General features: G+C 41.0%; 2 protein-coding genes across 3 annotated transcripts in view; one reads left to right on the top strand and one right to left on the bottom strand.

Annotated features, from left to right (window-relative positions):
* The window catches only part of LOC128646056 (NAD(P)H dehydrogenase [quinone] 1), a 70,476-nt gene that overhangs the window by 25,669 nt on the left and 23,018 nt on the right, over positions 1–21,789 (top strand). For both annotated transcript variants that reach the window (XM_053699476.1, XM_053699478.1), the window contains exon 5: positions 9,095–9,196. In XM_053699476.1, coding sequence (XP_053555451.1) covers positions 9,095–9,196 — 102 coding nt within the window. The remainder of the gene's footprint in view (positions 1–9,094; positions 9,197–21,789) is intronic.
* On the bottom strand, positions 1,167–1,851 carry LOC128646057 (ferritin light chain, oocyte isoform-like). The gene is given in 1 exon segment (XM_053699479.1): positions 1,167–1,851. A coding segment is annotated over 1 exon segment (534 nt). The 5' UTR covers positions 1,751–1,851; the 3' UTR covers positions 1,167–1,216.

The following is a 21,789-nucleotide window of genomic DNA, read 5'->3' on the forward strand; positions in this document are numbered from 1 at the left end:
CGGCAGCTAGGGAGACCAGAGAGGATGGAGTTGCAGTAGTCGAGGCGGGAAAGGATGAGAGAGTGGATTAATCTTAGTTGTCTTGTGTAAGGAAATGTCTAATTTTAGCAATGTTTTTAAGGTGGAAGCGGCAGGCTTTAGCCCTGGACTGAATGTGAGGAGTGAAAGAAAGATCTGAGTCAAGTGTGACCCCAAGACATTGGGCATGTGAGGTTGGGGTAATGGAGTTATCAACAGTTATAGAGACATGGGGGGTGGAGATTTTGGAAGAAGGGTGGAAAATAAGAAGCTCAGTTTTGGAGAGATTTAACTTGAGGTAGTGAGAGGCATCCAAGATGAGATATGAGAGAGACAGTCAGTGACACGGGTTAGCAAGGTAGGTGCGGATGTGCCAGATGTTCAATCTTTTTGCAGGCCCTGGTCAGAATCAGGCCTGTGTTTAAACCTGTTGCTTCTCCTTGGAGCCTTAATCTTGTTCTTAAAGTTTTGCAGCAGGCTCCGTTTGAGCCAATGCATTCCATAGATATTAAGTTTTTATCTTGGAAGGTTTTGTTTCTTATTGTTATCTATTGTACTCGGAGAGTTTCGGAACTCTCGGCTTTGCAGTGTGATTCGCCTTATCTCATATTTCATGCGGATAGGGCGGTTTTTCGTACTAAAATGGGGTTTCTTCCAAAAGTGGTTTCAGATAGAAATATTAATCAGTAAATTGTTCTTCCTTCACTCTGTCCCAATCCTCCTCATAAAGAATGTTTGTTGCACAACTTGGATGTTGTACATGCTCTAAAATTCGACCTACAGGCGACTAAGGAATTTCGACAGTCTTCTTGGTCCTCTGCATACTTTTTCCAAATTTGATACTTTTGCCTCGGCTGAGGCCTCTTTTTTTGGAGAAAGGTTCTTCAAGCTGTGGTGCCTTCTGTTTAGGTTCCCTGTCTTGTTCTCCCTCCCTGTTCATTCTGTATCCTCTAGCTTGGGTATTGGTTCCCACTAGCAATTGAATGACGTTTTGGACTCTCCATATCTTAGGAAAGAAGACAAAATTTATGCTTTCCTGATAAATGTCTTATTTCCGGATATGGAGAGTCCACGACCCCACCCTTTATTAAGACAGTTAAGACAGTTATTTTTTATTTTTTTTTTGCTTTTATGGAGGCTTTTATTCTCAGATAACTTCTGTAGATTTTTACAGTATGACCAGATTATGGAAGCACTGTTAGTCACTGTCTTCTCCAAGGGTCAGTCTGTCAAAGAGGTATTCTCCCATTCCCACCTCAGCTGCCTTTAGACGCTTCAGATTGGTGATATGGTCACCCAACTTCTTAATTAGCTTTACTTCTTTGTCCAAGTATTCAGACTAAAGGAAGTCACACATATGAGGATCAACATGACCAGTGGCAGTTTTATGCAAGTCCAGCAGGGCCTGGTTCACATTCCTTTCTAGTTTTAGGGCATATTCCATGGCTTGGGTCCCATTTCCCCACTCATCAGCTTCTGGCTTCTTAATATCTTGAAGCACTATCCTTCCACCACGTTTGTTTTGGAATTCAAGGAACTTCTCTGACTGCTCCCTCTTCTTCTCAGACTGTTTACGGAAAAACTTGGAGAATTTGGGCAGAGCAACATCATCACGGTCAAAGTAACTTCCCAGAGACAAGAAGGCATAAGAAGTATGTAACTGCAGGTTCACAATGCGGTTGACACCAGCCTCGCTTTCCTGATGGTAATTGTGGCGGATCTGGGAGCTCATGGTAAAGTCGAGGGCTATATAACGGGGATGTCTGTGTAAATGATAACAAGCTAAGTACACAAGTTCCGTTCAAGCACTGTTGAAGCAAGAACCGTCCCCCAAGTAATACTGAGGACTGGTATATCTGACCAAGACAGTTATTTTTTACTAAACATCAGGCACCTCTACACCTTTGTGTTATTCCTTTTCCATTTCCTTTCGGTCAAATGACTTTGCTGTGGTGCTCTTTGCCGCCTCCTGCTGGCCAGGAGTGATATTCCCACTAGTAATTGAATGACGTTGTTTATCCGGAAAGAAATTTATCAGGTAAGCATAAATGTTTTCCTGTTCTTACATTGGTACAACATTTGGGAGCAAACCCGTGTCTATAGCTTACTTACTATGCTCACTTAGCTTTATATGTGTAAACACTGATAAAGGGATATGAAACCCAAAAATGTTATTTCTCCAACATTGGTGTGTCCGGTCCACGGCGTCATCCATTACTTGTGGGAAATATTCTCCCCCACAGGGAAAGGCAAGGAGAGCACACAGCAAGAGCTGTCCATATAGCTCCCCCTCTGGCTCCGCCCCCCCAGTCATTCTCCTTGCCGCTCTGAACAAGTAGCATCTCCACGGGGATGGTGAGGAGTTTGTGGTGTTAGTTGTAGTTTTTTATTCTTCTATCAAGAGTTTGTTATTTTAAAATAGTGCTGGCTTGTACTATTTACTCTACAACAGAAAAGTGATGAAGATTTCTGTTTAAGAGGGCTATGATTTTAGGACAAGTAACTAAAATCCATTTCTGTTACCACGCAGGACTGTTGAAACCAGAGAACTTCAGTTGGGGGTAACAGTTTGCAGACTCATCTGCTTCGGGTATGACTAGCCTCCTTCTAACAACACAGGCTAATGCTAGATGACAGTCATTTTTCCCCTCAGGGAAAACGGTAAGCCATTTTTCTTTCACCTCAGCAAAAAAGATAACAGGCTTCCCCCTTTTGATTTTTATGCTGGTAGACACTGTTAGGGGCCAAATCGATTGTTTTTTATTACAATATGATGGCAATTGAAATGTTTTTATAAGCTCATATACACTTGGGGACGTTTTTTATTGATCTGGCTTGCTTTAGACACCTAAATCTAGTCAGGAAGGCCCCTTCACTCTAGTGTGCTGAGGGAGGAAGCCTCATTTTGGCACTTCAGCTGCGTAGTTGATTCCAAGGCAGTGCATGCAGTTCCATGTGAGAGGGTCCTGTGGCTCAGAAAGTGACTCCAGAAGGCTTATTTCTGTGGATGGTTGACCCCTAAGGAAGGTAAAAGCTGCAGCAATGCTGTAGCAGTGATTGTGGTGTATAAAAACGGTTAAATCCAACAATTAGCTCCGGTTTGCTTGTTTTAAGAGCTAGAGTCTCCATATTTGCTGTGCAATACTTTCTAAGCATTAAGACACTGGGGTCCAAATTTCAGAAAAATCGGATATTGCCTTCATAGTTTTTTGAACATTCAGAAATAAAGTGTGTCATTTTATTATTTAAAGAGACAGTAACGTTTTTGTTTAAAATCGTTTTTATTGCATTGTTTGCCTGCCTAAATCTGTTTAACATGTCTGTGCCATCAGATAACCTATGTTCTGTGTGTGTAGAGACAAATGTGGTTCCCCCTTTGAGTGTTTGTGATAATTGTGCCATAGCGTCCAAACAAAATGAGGACAGCTCTGTTACATTTCATAATGTTGCCCAAGATGATTTATCTAATGAAGGTAGTGGGGATAGTTCTACATCCTCTCCTTCTGTGTCTACACCAGCTTTGCCCGCGCAGGCGACACCTAGCGCGCCAGTGCTTATTTCTATGCAACAATTAACAGCAGTAGTGGATAATTCTATAGCAAATCTTTTATCCAAATTGCCAGCATTTCAGAGAAAGCGTGATTGTTCAGCTTTAAATACAGATAAAAGGGATGAACAATCAGACGCTGACGATGCTTTATCTATTTTACCCTCACATCAATCGGAATTGGGAAGGGCTGTCTGAGGGTGAAATTTCAGACTCAGGAAAAATTTCTCAACAGGCAGAACCTGCTATAGTAGCATTTAAGTTTAAGCTAGAACATCTCCGCGCTTTGCTAAAGGAGGTATTAGCTACTCTGGATGACTGTGATTCTATGGTAGTACCAGAGAAGTTGTGCAAATTGGACAAATTTTTAGAGGTCCCAGTGCACGACGACGCTTTTCCAATACCCAAAAGGGTAGCGAACATAGTGGAAAAGGAGTGGGAGAAGCCAGGTGTACCCTTTGCCCCACCTCCTATATTTAAGAAAATGTTTACCATAGTAGACCCTAGAAGGGACGCATGGCAGACGGTCCCGAAGGTTGAGGGAGCTGTTTCAACACTAGCGAAGCGCACCACTATTCCTATAGAGGACAGCTGCGCTTTCAAAGATCCTATGGATAAAAAATTGGAAGGATTGCTTAAAGATTTTTGTTCAGCAAGGGTTCATCCTTCAACCAGCTACGTGTGTTATTACTGTCACTTCAGCGGCGTCCTTTTGGTTCGAGGAACTAGAAAGGTCGCTCCAGAAAGAGACTTCCTATGAAGAAGTCATGGACAGAATTCACGCATTGAAATTAGCTAATTCCTTTATATTGGATGCCGCCTTTCAAATAACGAAATTGGCGGCGAAAAACTCAGGTTTTGCTATAGTAGCGCGGAGGGCGCTTTGGCTAAAATCCTGGTCGGCAGATGTGTCGTCCAAGACTAAGTTACTTAATATTCCTTTCAAGGGTAAGACCCTTTTTGGGCCGGAATTGAAGGAAATTATTTCAGACATCACTGGGGGTAAGGGCCATGCCCTCCCACAGGATAGGCCGTTTAAGGCTAAGAACAAGTCTAATTTTCGTTCCTTTCGCAATTTCAGGAACGGACCGGCTAATAACTCCTCTGCCGCTAGACAAGAAGGTAACGCGGCCCAGCCCAAACCCGCTTGGAAGCCCATGCAAGGCTGGAACAAGGGTAAACAGACCAAGAAACCTGCTGCTGCTACCAAGACAGCATGAAGGGGTAGCCCCCGATCCGGGACCGGATCTGATAGGGGGCAGACTATCTCTCTTCGCTCAGGCTTGGGCAAGAGATGTTCCGGATCCCTGGGCACTAGAGATAGTCTCCAAGGGATACCTGTTAGAGTTCAAGGGACTTCCTCCAAGGGGAAGGTTCCACCTGTCTCGCTTATCTTCAGACCAGATAAAGAAACAGGCATTCTTACATTGTGTAAGAGACTTATCAAAGATGTGAGTGATAAACCCAGTCCCCTCCGGGGAACAAGGTCTAGGTTTTTACTCAAACCTGTTTGTGGTTCCCAAAAAAGAGGGAACTTTCAGGCCAATTCTGGATTTAAAGATATTAAACAAGTTCCTCAGAGTTCCATCCTTCAAAATGGAAACCATTCGGACAATCTTGCCGACAATCCAGCAGGGTCAATATTTGACTACCGTGGATCTAAAGGATGCGTATCTGCATATTCCAATCCACAAAACTCATCATCAGTTCCTGAGGTTCGCCTTTCTGGACAAACATTACCAGTTCGTGGCTCTTCCATTCGGTTTAGCCACCGCTCCCAGAATTTTCACAAAGGTGCTAGGGTCCCTTCTAGCGGTCCTAAGGCCGAGGGGCATCGCTGTAGCACCTTATCTAGACAACATCCTAATCCAAGCGTCGTCTCTTTCCAAAGCAAGGGCCCACACAGACATTGTGTTGGCTTTTCTCAGATCTCACGGGTGGAAGGTGAACATAGAAAAGAGTTCACTGTCACCGTCCACAAGGGTTCCTTTTCTGGGAACAATAATAGATTCTGTGGAAATGAAGATCTTCCTGACAGAAGTCAGAAAGCTAAAGCTTCTAAACGCTTGTCGAGTTCTTCATTCTGTTCCTCAACCCTCCATAGCTCAGTGCATGGAAGTAATAGGACTAATGGTCGCAGCAATGGACGTGGTTCCTTTTGCTCGAATTCATCTAAGACCATTACAGCTGTGCATGCTCAATCAGTGGAATGGGGACTATACAGACTTGTCTCCCCAAATTCAAGTAGACCAGGTAACCAGGGACTCACTTCTCTGGTGGTTGACCCAGGATCACCTGTCTCAGGGAATGAGTTTCCGCAGACCGGAGTGGGTCATCGTCACGACCGACGCCAGCCTCTTGGGGTGGGGCGTGGTCTGGGACTCCCTGAAAGCTCAGGGCCTATGGTCTCGGGAAGAGTCGCTTCTCCCGATAAACATTTTGGAACTAAGAGCAATATTCAATGCGCTCCTGGCTTGGCCTCAGCTAGCGGAAGCCAGGTTCATAAGATTTCAGTCGGACAACATAAAGACTGTTGCGTACATCAATCATCAGGGGGGAACAAAGAGTTCCCTAGCGATGAAGGAAGTAACCAAGATTATCCAATGGGCAGAGAATCACTCCTGCCATCTATCCGCTATTCACATCCCAGGAGTAGACAACTGGGAGGCGGACTATTTGAGTCGTCAGACTTTCCATCCGGGGGAGTGGGAACTCCACCCGGAGGTCTTTGCTCAGTTAACCCAATTATGGGGCATTCCAGACATGGATCTAATGGCGTCCCGTCAGAACTTCAAGATTCCTTGCTACGGGTCCAGATCCAGGGATCCCAAGGCGACTCTAGTGGATGCATTAGTGGCGCCTTGGTCGTTCAACCTAGCGTATGTGTTTCCACCATTTCCTCTCCTTCCCAGGCTCATAGCCAGGATCAAACAGGAGAAGGCCTCAGTGATTCTGATAGCTCCTGCGTGGCCACGCAGGACTTGGTATGCAGACCTGGTGAATATGTCATCGGCTCCACCATGGAAGCTACCTTTGAGACAGGATCTTCTAGTACAAGGTCCATTCGAACATCCAAATCTAGTTTCTCTGCAGCTGACTGCTTGGAAATTGAACGCTTAATTTCATCCAAGCGTGGGTTTTCAAATTCTGTGATAGATACTCTGGTCCAAGCCAGAAAACCTGTGACTAGAAAGATTTACCATAAAATATGGAAAAAATATATCTGCTGGTGTGAATCCAAGGGATTCTCCTGGAGTAAGATTAAAATTCCAAAGATTCTCTCCTTTCTCCAAGAAGTTTTGGATAAAGGGTTGTCAGCTAGTTCTCTAAAAGGACAGATTTCTGCTTTATCTGTCTTGTTACACAAACGACTGGCAGCTGTGCCAGATGTACAAGCTTTTGTTCAGGCTTTGGTTAGAATCAAGCCTGTTTACAGACCCATGACTCCTCCTTGGAGTCTAAATTTAGTTCTTTCAGTTCTTCAAGGGGTTCCGTTTGAACCTTTACATTCCATAGATATTAAGTTATTATCTTGGAAAGTTCTATTTTTGGTTGCTATTTCTTCTGCTAGAAGAGTTTCTGAATTATCTGCTTTGCAATGTAATCCACCCTATCTGGTTTTCCATTCAGATAAGGTTGTTTTGTGTACTAAGCCTGGTTTTCTTCCAAAAGTTGTTTCCAACAAGAATATTAACCAGGAAATAGTTATTCCTTCTCTGTGTCCGAATCCAGTTTCAAAGAAGGAACGTTTGTTACACAATTTAGATGTTGTTCGTGCTTTAAAGTTCTACTTAGAAGCAACAAAAGATTTTAGACAAACCTCATCTTTGTTTGTCATTTACTCTGGTAAGAGGAGAGGTCAAAAAGCTACTGCTACCTCTCTCTCTTTCTGGCTGAAAAGCATTATCCGATTGGCTTATGAGACTGCCGGACGGCAACCTCCTGACCGATTCACAGCTCACTCTACTAGGGCTGTGGCTTCCACTTGGGCCTACAAGAACGAGGCTTCTGTTGATCAGATATGTAAGGCAGCGACTTGGTCCTCTCTGCACACTTTTGCCAAATTCTACAAATTTGATACTTATGCTTCTTCGGAGGCTATTTTTGGGAGAAAGGTTTTGCAAGCCGTGGTGCCTTCCATTTAGGTAACCTGATTTGCTCCCTCCCTTCATCCGTGTCCTAAAGCTTTGGTATTGGTTCCCACAAGTAATGGATGACGCCGTGGACCGGACACACCAATGTTGGAGAAAACAGAATTTATGCTTACCTGATAAATAACTTTCTCCAACGGTGTGTCCGGTCCACGGCCCGCCCTGGTTTCCTAATCAGGTTAAAAAAATTTTTCTTTATACACTACAGTCACGACGGCACCCTATAGTTTCTCCTTTTTCTCCTAACCGTCGGTCGAATGACTGGGGGGGCGGAGCCAGAGGGGGAGCTATATGGACAGCTCTTGCTGTGTGCTCTCCTTGCCTTTCCCTGTGGGGGAGAATATTTCCCACAAGTAATGGATGACGCCGTGGACCGGACACACCGTTGGAGAAAGTAATTTATCAGGTAAGCATAAATTCTGTTTTTGTGATTCAGACAGAACATAACCTTTAAAAAAAAAAATCCAGTTTACTTCTTTTATCAAATTTGCTTTGTTCCCATAATATTCTATGTTGAAGAGATACGTATGTAGGCATCGGGAGCACTACATGGCAGGAAATGGTGCTGCCATCTAGTGCTGTTGCAAAACTGCTGCCATATAGGGCTCCAGAAATGGGTAGGCTCCTAAGAATAAATCCCTGCCTGTCAAAAAAAAGATACTAAGAGAACAAAGAAATAATTGATAATAGAAGTAAATTAGAAAGTTGTTTAAAATCACATGCTCTGTCTGAATCATTAAAGGGACACTGTACCCAAAAATTTTCTTTCGTGATTCAGATTGAGCATGACATTTTAAGCAACTTTCTAATTTACTCCTATTATCAAATTTTCTTCATTCTCTTGGTATCTTTATTTGAAATGCAAGAATGTAAGTTTTAGATGCCGGCCCATTTTTGGTGAACAACCTGGGTTGTCCTTGCTGATTGGTGGATAAATTCATCCACCAATAAAAAAGTGCTGTCCAGAGTACTAAAACCAAAAAAAAGCTTAGATGCCTTCTTTTTCAAATAATGATAGCAAGAGAACGAAGAAAAATTGATAATAGGAGTAAATTAGAACGTTGCTTAAAATTGCATGCTCTATCTGAATTACAAAAGAAAAAATTTGGGTCCAGTGTCCCTTTTAAAGAAAAATATGGAGTTTCATAGCCTTTTAATGAGATAACCTAAAGTTAGATCATATTGATGGCCACTATCATATCAGTCTGTCAAGCTAAGCCTCTATATCTGACTCTATTATGCTTCTGTATATCAAGAGCTGGAAATAGCTTGCAAGGACCAGATTTTTTTTTTTTTTTTCCCTTGACTATTCTACACTATAAAGAAACCTATAATTGTGCACATTGCTGAATCCACTCCTCTTTCTCTCCTTGAACAGAAGAAGAAGGCGATTCTGTCTTTCACGACAGGAGGTACAGAACCTATGTACTCACCAAGTGGTGTCAATGGTGATATAAATGTCCTGCTGTGGCCAGTACAGGTAAATACCCATCCCTTTTGGTAGTTTCCATGTGAATCTAGTATGATTTTTTTTTTCTTTGTATTTTACATTGGTTTTTTTTGTGTGGGCTTATTTGACCATTGTACACAGACATTTAAGGGGAAATTTCTATGTCAGGGGTTTATAAACTTATCTCCACTGCCCACAAAAAGAACAGGGCTATCTTCCATTCTTAGTTTAATAAGATTTTTCTCAGTCACAGGGGTAGATTTATCAAGCAGCGGATGCTGCAATCTACCCCTGAAACATAAGTTAAGAAGCAGCGGTCGTAAGATCGCTGCTCCCGAACTCATCTGCCACCTCTGAGGTGGCGGACAGCAATCATCTCGATCAGATGCAATCGGGATGATTGACACCCCCTCTAGCAGCTGATTGGCCGCGAATGTGCAGAGGTTGGCATTGCACAAGCATTTTACCAGAAATGCTTGTGCAATGATAAATGCCGACAGCGTTGATAAATTTACCCCATATAATTGGTGTTTGCAGCCTTTAGACTTGAATTAAATCTGCTTTCATAAATGGAAGCGGAGGCTTTGAGAGAGGATAAAATTTACATCTCGCATACATTAAACGTAATTTTCAAATATTAATTAATATGTTAGACGGCATCATTTTCAAAATAACAATGTGCTTGAGTTCAAACTTTTAATGGATACATTTTTGCTATAGATTAGTATTAGCAAATATAATGTTGGTAAAATCTATAACTGTTTCAGTGGCATACACACACATACTATGCTTGACACCTGTGCCCTTATTCAAATACTTCCTCTGCTCAGCAGTGGTGTGTGTTGTCAAGTGAGGGCTTAAAAGGGACATTCCTTTGCAATATACTTTTTGTCCCCTTTCCTATAATTTAAAGGGACAATAGAGTCCAAAAAAAGTTAATGATTTTAAATAGGGCATGTATTTTTAAACAACTTTCCAATTTACTTTTATCACCAATCTTGCTTTGTTCTCTTGGTATTCGTAGTTGAAAGCTAAACCTAGGAGGTTCATATGCTAATTTTTTTAGACCTTGAAGACTGCCTCTAATCTGAATGCATTTTGACCACTAGAGGGCATTAGCTCATGTGTTTCATATAGATAACATTGAGCTCATGCACGTGAAGTTACCCTGGAGTCAGCACTGATTGGCTAAAATGCAAGTCTTTCAAAAGAACTGAAATAAGGGGCAGTCTGCTGAGGCTTAAATACAAGATAAAAAGTGTAATATAACTGTGTTGGTTATGCAAAACTGGGGAATAGGTAACAAAGGGATTATCTTTCTTTTTAAACAACAAAAATGGTGGTGTTGACTGTCCCTTTTAATTCTAAAAAAATGTGGGCTTTTATTAACAAAAGTTTCACTCCTAAAGGGCAAGACTGAGGAAACAAACTGATCACCGTAAGTCTTTGACTTGTTTAGTAGAACTCTTATGGAAGATTTGCCAGCCCCATTATGTAAAAAAAACAACAAAACAATGTATGTTTACCTAATACATTTATCAGGTAAGCATACATTTTTGTTTTCTTTCATAAAATAGTGTTACTGAACAGTCACAGCAGCCCGCAGAACAGGAGATAAAAGTATGTAATGAGAACCAAGTAGCTGCATTACAAATTTGTTCCTGAAGGCCCACAAGGTGGCAACTGCAGTAGTAGAATGAACAGTCCGAGGAAGTCTTCCCCACAACTAAATAGGCCTTATGAATTGAAACCCAACATTTTTCGTTCATGATTCAAACCGAAGTAAATTAGAAAGGATTTTTTTTATTTTTTTTAAATTGTATTCTCTATTATCAAATTTGCTTTATTCTCATGTTCTAAATAGATATCTAGATAGGGAGCGTGCACGTCTGGAGCACTACATGACAGATATTAGTGCTGCCATCTAATGTTAATATATAAATTGTTGCAAAACTGCTGCCATATAGTTCTGCAGACAAGTGCACGCTCCTGAACTTGCCTTCTTGCTCTTCAAAATTTAATAATAGAATTAATTGTAAAGTTGTTGAAAATTGTATTTTCTATCTGGATTATGAAAGAAAATGTTTGGATTTGAAAGAACATTTTTGGGTTTTATGTCCCTTTAAGTCAAGCAGTTAAAGTAATAGCCTTTAAGGGGACCAGAAAAGTGAATAAAGAAAGATGATGATCTAAAATCTTACAACTTCTACATAAAATTTCAAGGCTCTGAGAACATCTAAGGTGTGAAGAAGTCATTATTATTTAGAAGATACACCATTAGATAGGAAAGAATAATTGGTTCTCAAACGACTTGACATGATGAAAAATCAGGAAAATCACAGGATAGCGCCAAAAGTTCAGATACTCTTCTGGCTGAAGAAATTGCAAAGAAAAAGAGAACCTTCCAAGATAAAAGTTGGCTATCAAGACCATGTATATGCTCAAAAAGAGGAGCCTGAAGAACTCTAAAAACTAAATTTATGCTTACCAGATAAATTACTTTCTTTCCTGGCAGGGAGAGTCCACGACTTCATTCTTTACTGTTGGGAAATAAATCACCTGGCGACCAGGAGGAGGCAAAGACACCCCAGCCATCTTGAAGGAGAGGACGCTTAGAAATTTGTTTAGGCACTTCAAGTGCAGAATTTGACAAAAAAGTTCCCTTCTTTTTGGTAACCATAAAGAGGTTTGTATATAACCCCAGACCTCTTTCTGATGCTGGTACAGGGACTATTACTCCTAAGGGGGATAGATCCCTTACACAATCTGAAAAGGCTGTCCTCTTCTCTGGTCTTGTAGACCGTCTGGAGAGGAGGAATCTGCCCCTGGGTGGATATAATTTGAATCCTATCCTGTACCCAAGGATCATGAACATCCTGAAACCAAGCGTCTGAGAAAAACGACAGTCTGCCCCCTACTCGATCCGATCCTGGATCGGGGGCCGCCTCTTCATGCAGATTTGTTATCTGCGGGCTTCTTAGTCTGCTTGGACTTATTCCAGGATTGAGCAGATTTCTAAGTACTCTTGGGTTGCTCAGGCTTGGAGGACGATTAATTTTCGTTCGAACAAGTCCCAGAGAACTCAGAGGACTGCCTGTTCTTCTTATCCTGTGGAAGGAAAGCACCTTTCCCTCTGGTAACAGTAGAAATGATAGAGTCCAGGCCTGGACCAAATAAAACTTTCCCCTTGAAAGGTAAGGACCAAGATTTCAACCAGAGAGCTCTGCGAGCTATGACCGCAAAACCTGAAGCCTTTGTGTTCAGACGTATAATCTGCATATTTGCATCACAGATAAAGGCGTTGGCTATTCCTAAAGCCTTAATCCTCTCCTGAATATACTCGAGAGGAGATTCCACCTCGATAAGCTCTGACAGAGACACACACTAGTAGGTGGCGGCCCCAGCCACAGCGCCAACTGTCGCCGCGGATTGAAATAAAAATGTGTGTTGGAACTTTCCAACTTCTTGTCCATGTTCTCCCTACAGGAAGAACTATCTTCCAGAGGGATAGTGGTACTCTTAGCTAGCGTCAAAATGGCACCATCCACCTTAGGGATAGAACCCCACAACTCCAGCTGAGAATAAGGTGCTGGGAATAACTTTGTAAAAGTTGACGTAGTGGAAAAAGGAGTTCCAACTCTATCCCATTCACTACTGATATTTGCCATGCGAACTGGGACAGGAAAAGTTTGTGGAGCCTTTCTGTCCTCATAAAGAATCTAGGGTTCCTCCGGTAGTGTTGCTTCTGGAACCTCTAATGTAGACAAAACCTCCTTTAGCAAAAAACGCAGATGCTTAATCTTAAATCTAAAGGAGGACTCCCTCGGATGGAGGGGGTTTCGTACATGAAGTCTCCGACTCCGAGCTCACCTTCTGACGCTATATTTGAGGCATACTGGCTAAATCCAATAGGCTGAGTCGCAGATTGTAACTGCGTGGTAAAGTCTGTGAGGAAAAGCCCCCTCCAGCCGGAGTATTAGGCGTTCCACGGAGAACTGCATGTTTGAGGGAATAGGGTTGGCATCTCCCGGACTACAGAATCCTGAGAGGTTGATGGCTCAGAGGGACTAATTATGCTAGGGGGGTTAGCAGACTTGGCTTCCTTCTTAGACTTTAGAACAGTACCCAGGCAATTGTAACAAAATTGAGCAGGTGAACAAACCACCGCCTCCTCACAGTATAAACAGGTATTATTATTTATAATAGAAGGTGCAGAAGCTTCTAACATTATCAGAGTCCTCCATTGCTGGAGATGCAATCCCACAGTAAGGAAACAGATTTAAACAACAATTTCTCTGGGACTAATTTTAATAATGAGGCACCTTTATAACTCCAATGGCTGGGGCACTCACCACCTGCTAGACCCAGACAGTTATAGAACACTCTCCGTAGGATTGCAAGGACAACTTAATGAGCTGCACCAGATTACGTGGTGCGCAAAAAGGGACCTCCCCCGCTATAATAAAAAGCGTGCAAAAATATTAGAAGCTGCGCATCACACAAAAACGAAAGTGAAACCTGTCTGTTCCATTGCCAAAAAGTAAGCAGTCTATTTGAGCCTAAACTTCATAATGTGTTTCTTAGAGAACAAATATATATATATATATATATATATATATATATATATCCCACTGTTACAAATTTAATCTCTAAATTAAAGGAGATATTAACCCTTGATCCTATTGAGGTTATGAGGAGTCACGCTGTGACCCTAATAGGAGTCCCTGCTAAATAGTAAAATAAAGCAGACTTACCCTCCAGGATCTATGCTGTGGAACAGATACTGCCTCTCAAGTGTGACAGCCTTGCTGCAGTGTTCTGACAGAGAAATTAGTGTAAAAAGGCAAGCAGTGTAACTCATAAACAGATTGCCCAGGATCTGTTACAGTCTGGATCGCTTCGCAGAAAAACTTTCCCTGCATCTCTAGACGCTAATGTTCATCAATACTCTCACTGAGAGTTTCATATGATTACTTAAAACTCCAGTCCTTTCTTGAAGGGAACATACCCATTTAAGGACTATACGAATCTTCTGACACCACTTTGCCATCCTCCTCTAGTGATTAAAGGCAAAGATTGACTGGGGGGGGGATGTGGGAAGGGATCTTTAAGCCTTTGTCTGGGGTGTCTTTGCCTCCTCCTAGTGGCCAGGTGTTGTATTTCAAAACAGTAAGGAATGAAGTTGTGGACTCTCCCTGCCTTATGGAAAGAAAACCAGGTTAAGGTTCCACAGAAAGCTGATCTAAGAACTGGCTGATCTTGACCAAAGTCAGAACAAAGGTTTAAATGTCAGGAAGCTAGTGATGTATGGGATATACAATCCTACCAGGAGGGGCAAAGTTTCCCAAACCTTAAAACTCCCATAAATATACACCCCTCACCACACCCACAATTCAGTTTTACAAACTTTGCCTCCTATGGAGGTGGTGAAGTAAGTTTGTGCTTGATTTTTATGTTTTCTTCAATGATAAGCGCTTCTAAGCATTCTGAAGCCCAATTCCTCTGAGTACAGTGTTTGTCAGAGGGATGTAAAGAGAGTATCGCCTATTTGATTCTATGGTTTCCCTCGCAGGAAATCTTTACAAGAGTTCTCTGTTATCGGTCGTAGGGATTCATCTCCTACCTCCCTTTTCAGATAGACGATATACTCTTATATACCATTACCTCTGCTGATAGTTTTCAGTACTGGTTTGGCTATCTGCTATATGTGGATGGGAGTCTTTCGGTATGTATCGTTATTTAAGACACTCTCAGCTATGGTTTGGCGCTTTATGTATTGATATAAAGTTTTAAATATATGTATTTTACTTATATTTGCCATGAGTCAGGTCTATGTGTATTTTCCTTTGCAGTCTAAACAGTTTAAGTATAGGAATCGTGTTTGGGAAGTTTATTTAAACTTTTTTCTTACCTGGGGTTCAGTCTTTTTCAATTTGACTTTCATTTTTTTGCAGGCAAATCTAGGCTCAACAGGGCGCAAAATGCTGTTTATTGCGTCTCTTTTGTAGCAAAATTTTTTGGCCTGAAGTTGCAGCCTTAGATGGCGCAAATGTCATAATTTCCTGTATCTTTGTTGACGCTAGTTCTGGTGTGAAATAGAGTTTGACGCTAATTGTGTCATTTCCTGGTGTTAGTTTTTCGCCTAAATGTTTTATCTTTTTGCGTAATGCGTTATTCTTGGCGCCAAATTTGTTATTTTACCCCTCTCCCTCTATTGCTCGCTGTTTTCGTGAACCTTGAAAGCTGTTATGCCTGCTTTTTGTTTTTCTCTACTGGAACTGTTACATTGTGGAAATTGAATGTTTTGCCTAATGTTTTTCTTTTTCTGTTACATTTTGCGAGATGTCTCATTTTGATCCTGACTCTGATGTTACTGTAGAAACTATGATGCCCTGGAACACAATTCTACAAAGCTAAGTGTGTTCTTTTCATTTTTAAAGCTGTTATTTCTTCAGTTGAATTATGTGGCATTTATTTATCTTGTTTTATGCTAGCAAGGTTTCTACATGTACAATAATATTTACTGTTTTTACATATTCAGTTCATGTACTTGATTGGAACAGCCAATAGAATGCGAGCTCAATCTGATTGGATCAGCCAATCGGATTGAACTTCAATCTGATTGGCTGATTTAATCAGCCAATCAGATTTTTCCTACCTTAATTCCGATTGGCTGATAGAATCCTATCAGCCAATTGGAATTGAAGGGACGCCATCTTGGATGACATCACTTAAAGGTACCGTCATTGTGTTAGAAGACTCCGGATGAAGAGGATGGCTCCACGTCGGCTCCTTGGAAGATGGCTCCGCTCTGGATGGCTGAAGATTGAAGACGCGGCCTGGATGAAGACTGCTACCGGATGAAGGACCTCTATTGAGCACCTTGGATGAAGATTTTGGCCCGGTTGGGTGAAGACGACTCAAGGTAGGGAGATCTTCAGGGGGTTAGTGTTAGGTTTTAATGTTGGGGGGGGGGGGGGTTGTATTTTTTTTTTAAAGGTAAGAGCTGATTACTTTGGGGCAATGCCCCGCAAAAAGCCCTTTTAAGGGCTGGTAAAATAGCTGATTACTTTTGTAATTTAGAATAGGGTAGGGCATTTTATTATTTTGGGGGGCTTTTTATTTTATTAGGGGGCTTAGATTTAGGTGCAATTGGTTTAAACTTCTTGTAATATTTTATTATTTTCTGTAATTTAGTGTTTTTTTGTATTATAGATTAGTTTATTTAATTACATTTTATTGTAGGTAATTGTAGTTAATTTATTTAATTAATTTAATGATAGTGTAGTGTTAGGTTTAATTGTAACTTAGGTTAGGATTTATTTCGCAGGTAATTTTGTAATTATTTTAACTAGGTAGCTATTAAATAGTTATTAACTATTTAATAGCTATTGTACCTAGTTAAAATAAATACAAAGTTGCCTGTAAAATAAATATAAATCCTAAAATAGATACAATGTAATTATTAGTTTTATTGTAGCTATGTTAGGGTTTATTTTGTAGGTAAGTATTTAGTTTTAAATAGGAATAATTTATTTAATTATAGGAATATTATTTTGTTTTATTTAAATTATATTTGTTAGGGGGGTGTTAGGTTTAGGGGTTAATACATTTATTATAGTAGCGGCGACATTGCGGGCGGGAGATTAGGGGTTAATAATTGTAGGTAGGTGGCGGTGATGTTAGGGATGGCAGATTAGGGGTTAATACTATTTATTATAGTGTTTGCGAGGTGGGAGTGCGGCGGTTTAGGGGTTAATACTATTTATTATAGTGGCGGTGAAGGTCTGGTCGGCAGATTAGGGGTTAATAAGTGTAGGTAGGTGGCGGCGACGTTGGGGGGGCAGATTAGGGGGTAATAAATATAATATAGGTGTCGGCGATGTTGGGGGCAGCAGATTAGGGGTTCATAGGGATAATGTAGGTTGCGGCGGTGTCCAGAGCGGCAGATTAGGGGTTAATAATATAATGTAGGTGTCGGCGATAGCGGGGGCGTCATATTAGGGGTTAATAAGTGTAAGATTAGGGGTGTTTAGACTCAGGGTTCATGTTAGGGTGTTAGGTGTAGACTTAGAGTGTTTCCCCATAGGAAACAATGGGGCTGTGTTAGGAGCTGAACGCTGCTTTTTTGCAGGTGTTAGGTTTTTTTGCAGCCAGCTCAGCCCCATTGTTTCCTATGGGGATATCGTGCACAAGCACGTTTTTCCAGCTTACCGCTACCGTAGGCAACGCTGGTATTGAGAGTTGAAGTGGAGCTAAATTATGCTCAACGCTCCCTTTTCTGAGCCCAACGCAGCCACTCGGACAACTCTAAATACACGCGTTGTCTTAAAAAAAAAAGCAGCGTTAGCACTGCGGGTCTTTACCGACAAAACTCTAAATCTAGGCGTATGTTAATCCTTTTCAAATCTGGATTTTAACATTTTTGCTTTTGAGGTTTTTTCCTATTCAATATACTATCTGTATATTGTATGTGTGTATATATATATATATATATATATATATATATATATATATATATATATGTATATATGTATATATGTATATATGTATATATGTATATATGTATATATATATATATGTATATATGTATATATGTATATATGTATATATATATATATATATATATATATGTATATATATATATATATATATATATATATATATGTATATATGTATATATGTATATATATATATATATATATGTATATATATATATGTATATATATATATATGTATATATATATATATATATATATATATATATATATGTATGTATATGTGTATACCAACGGTGATAGCTAAGACCTTGTTGTGCTTACATCCTCATGTACAACACAACCCCCATAAAATAGTCAAACCCTAGCACCCAGTTTCTTAGCAACAAGCTTTTATCACAAATCAACACAAACATCACTCTCATTATATTTATCTTTATTATATTGCTTAGATCACACGCACAGCCTATAATATTATTGTCTAGCAACACGTATTTCTTTTGAGAATTTAACACTTAATATTTTTCTTTTTCTTTTGCTGCACTAACACAATTACCACACCAGGTTTTACTCAGACAATCTCTATTAGGCTTTGCTCATACACTATTGGCTAACACCAGTATTTAACCTGCCACCAGGTGAACACCATTAGATCTCTGATGAAGCGCATGTGAGCATGCGGGAAACGCGTCAGATCTTACCTTGCACACTGTGACTGTGTATCTCACCTAACCGTTCATGAAATAAAACCACTTTGGAACCAGAGCTTGCAGTACCTTGTTTTTCTCCTTTCCAATACTACATACGGCAGAGCTTGCCCTGAGGACTGCAACTCGAACCATCTTTACTTGCTGTCTCCTGTTAACCACTGCACTACGACCAACAGACTTCACTGCCAGAACTATTGCAATAAAACTGTCCAAGAGCAATAGTATATCTGCCGGACTCACCTGGAGAAAGGACTTCCATCTCAGGGACTTTACTCACCCCCGCCTGGTGAACGGAGGTACTGGAGGGGACGCCTTTCCTTTTACCAAGAGGACACTCTCCGTACTTGCCCCCTGGAGGGCAACAAAGTTGAGGACGTGCATCGGAATGCCTGGCCTGATGTAACGAAGCCCTAGCACCAGCTAAGAGGGTCAGAGGGTCAGAGGCGCGACGCACGCTAACGACTGACGTCATCTTAGTGCGTCGCCTCATCATTCCCACTGCACGGACACGACCAGCCAGAGAAGAGCCGTACACCGACCTTGATCCTCTACACTTGGGCACCCCTCCAGCCGAAAAGACACCACGAACCAGGACCGGTAAGAACTTTTCATTACCACAGCAGCAGCACATTTGTTGTCAGCAATCACCCATAACCTTGCACCCACGAACCCTCCTGCATGGCAAGCACAGGCAGCCCAGATAACATTGCCTGCACAATTGTTGTTTCACTTGTACCCTTTCTTGTGCACCACACAAGGATACTATATATATGCTGCAACTTTGAGCAATAACAATAACAACTTGACAAGCTTGCCGGCTTCAACAGCCATACGGGGGGCAGACATACTGCTTGCAAGGTATTAAACTAAGTAAATACATCAAAAACTACGGGGTGACTTCAGTATACTTAGTGATTGCGTGACCCTTGTAATTGGAACTATCCTGTATACGAGGAATTTTACTTTACACACTCTTAAACAGGAGAACTTATACACATCCTAGGGACTGATAACTATTGACTTGCTTCAACTGATTTGTTTGCTCACAATTATCAGTACCCTATTGGACATTCCATTATAATTCTTCATGAACAGCATGACTGATCCACTAGTATCGTCAGATACCACCCCCACAGGGGGATTGAATGAGGATAAACGCAGACTCATTCTAGTCACAGCTCTGCAAGGTACCAACACTATTCCTACAGTGCCAAGGGAAGAGAATTTACCCATGTTATTCTCAAATCTAGAGAAACTCAGATACAAAGAAACTAATCTTTGGTGGGACACAGAATTTCTGGATCTCTATATCAAAGAGGGCAAAGTGCCACGAGGCTTGAGAATGAAAAAGTTCCCTTCCTTTGCCCAGCAAATTCCTGAGTTTATGGAAGAATGGAACCACACTTTGACTAGGTGTTCTCTCACCCTGATGAACCAACTACTCAGGCATAAAAAACAAGAGAGAGAATCTATACTTGTAGAAATTAACAACATAACTGAAAGCATTAAAGCTTTTGAGGAAAGTAGTCAGTATAAGGACTATACATCACAATTGGAGGAAACCATCAATAAATTGGACATTGAATTGTCAAGCAGAAAAGTATCCAAGTACAACCGGGATACTAAAGATTATGACCTCAATATAGTTTACTCCTGGCAGCAACATAGACCCACCAGGGGCAAGGGTAGTTCCAACCCCTCCAAAAGTAAACACAACAAACGTAGAACACATTCCAACAAGAAAGTTACTTTTTCAAGCATAGAAACAGTAGATTCTGAAAGCTCTTTTCCTCAATCATCTAGTTCTTCAACTACTGAGCTAGTAGAAACACCTAGGGATACAGACACAGGCACCACAGCCTTACCAGGCACTACAGCTTCACCTAGAACTACACTAGCAGCACTGGTAAAGACCCCAAATCAAACTAGCACTCCAAAAAACATTAGTCAACCACACAGATACCCCAGCAGGACAGCCTCAAAAAACAAAAAGAAATAGGCAATGTAATAAATCTGTCTAGTACACAATTATCACCTGCACAAATATCTATTCTTAATAAAGGCCTCACTTTTGCACTTTCTACCAACTTTGATGTTTTTTCTACAGTAATAGATGTAAATAGGTTGGTTCGTAAGCTTACCTTAAGAAAGCACTTCACTGGAATTGATACTGATCCCCCTCCTATCCCTCCTATCTTACCTACAGAAACAAAAAACAATCTCACAGGCCTTATATACAAAGATCAATGTGACTTTATCACCTTGTTAACTTTACAACACTCTATTCCAGGGAACTCTATATCTACACATATCTTTAACCACAAGGATAGGTCCTATTTCTATCCAATTCAGGCTAGAAGCACTAGTATAGAATTGTATCAAGAAACAGTACTGAGAGATATCCTGGCACTAAACGAATCTTTGAAAGGGTCTAACCAATTGAAATATAACATCACACTACAAGAAAAGAATGCACTTATAGAACTAGAGGCAAACCCCAATATAGTAGTGACCCAGGCAGACAAGGGAGGGGCGGTGGTTATTTTAAATACCACAGATTATGTGGAAGAGTTAAAAGTACATCTTGATAACCCTAACACCTACACTAAACTCAATCAAGACCCTACACAAAAGTTTAGTCAAGAATTACTCTCCTTTTTGGACACGGCACTGGAAGAGGGGCATATTTCCAAGGAGGTAAAGGATTACCTATTTATACAAGACCCTCTTGTCCCCACTTTCAGGGTCGTGCCCAAAATCCATAAGACCCTTATAAAACCCCCTGGGAGGCCCATTGTGGCCAGCATAGGGTCTCTGTGTGAACGACTTGGAGCCTGGCTGGATTCTGTACTCCAGCCTATTGTAATATCACTCCCTGGCTATATCAGAGATAGTGCCCATTTACTTCTCCAACTTGAGAAAATGCACTGGCAACCCAATTTTCAATGGTTAACCATTGATGTAACAGCTCTATACTCGAGCATACCCCATCAAAAAGGCCTGGAGGCCTTGGGTAATATGCTAAGACGATACACTGACCTCTCAGATAACTTTATAGAATTTGTTGTATCCACAGCTAATTTTTTACTGACTCACAACTACTTTGTCTCTGGGGGGGAATTCTATTTACAGAATTGTGGCACAGCCATGGGGGCTAAATTTGCCCCAGCCTATGCTAATTTATACATGGGCTGGTTGGAAATTAATACCATCTACGCCGATGACTTCCCCCTCAGAGACAATGTGGTTGTGTATGGCCGTTTTATTGACGACCTGATAATTGTTTGGAATCCCATTAACCAAAAAGAGGCCCAACACTTGGTTGACCTACTAAATAATAACCCCTTCAATTTGAGTTTCACATATAATGTTCACCCCAGATCTATTGCCTATCTAGATCTACAGCTATCCATAG

The sequence above is a fragment of the Bombina bombina genome, chromosome 1 (assembly GCF_027579735.1).
Source record: "Bombina bombina isolate aBomBom1 chromosome 1, aBomBom1.pri, whole genome shotgun sequence".
NCBI lineage: Eukaryota > Metazoa > Chordata > Amphibia > Anura > Bombinatoridae > Bombina > Bombina bombina.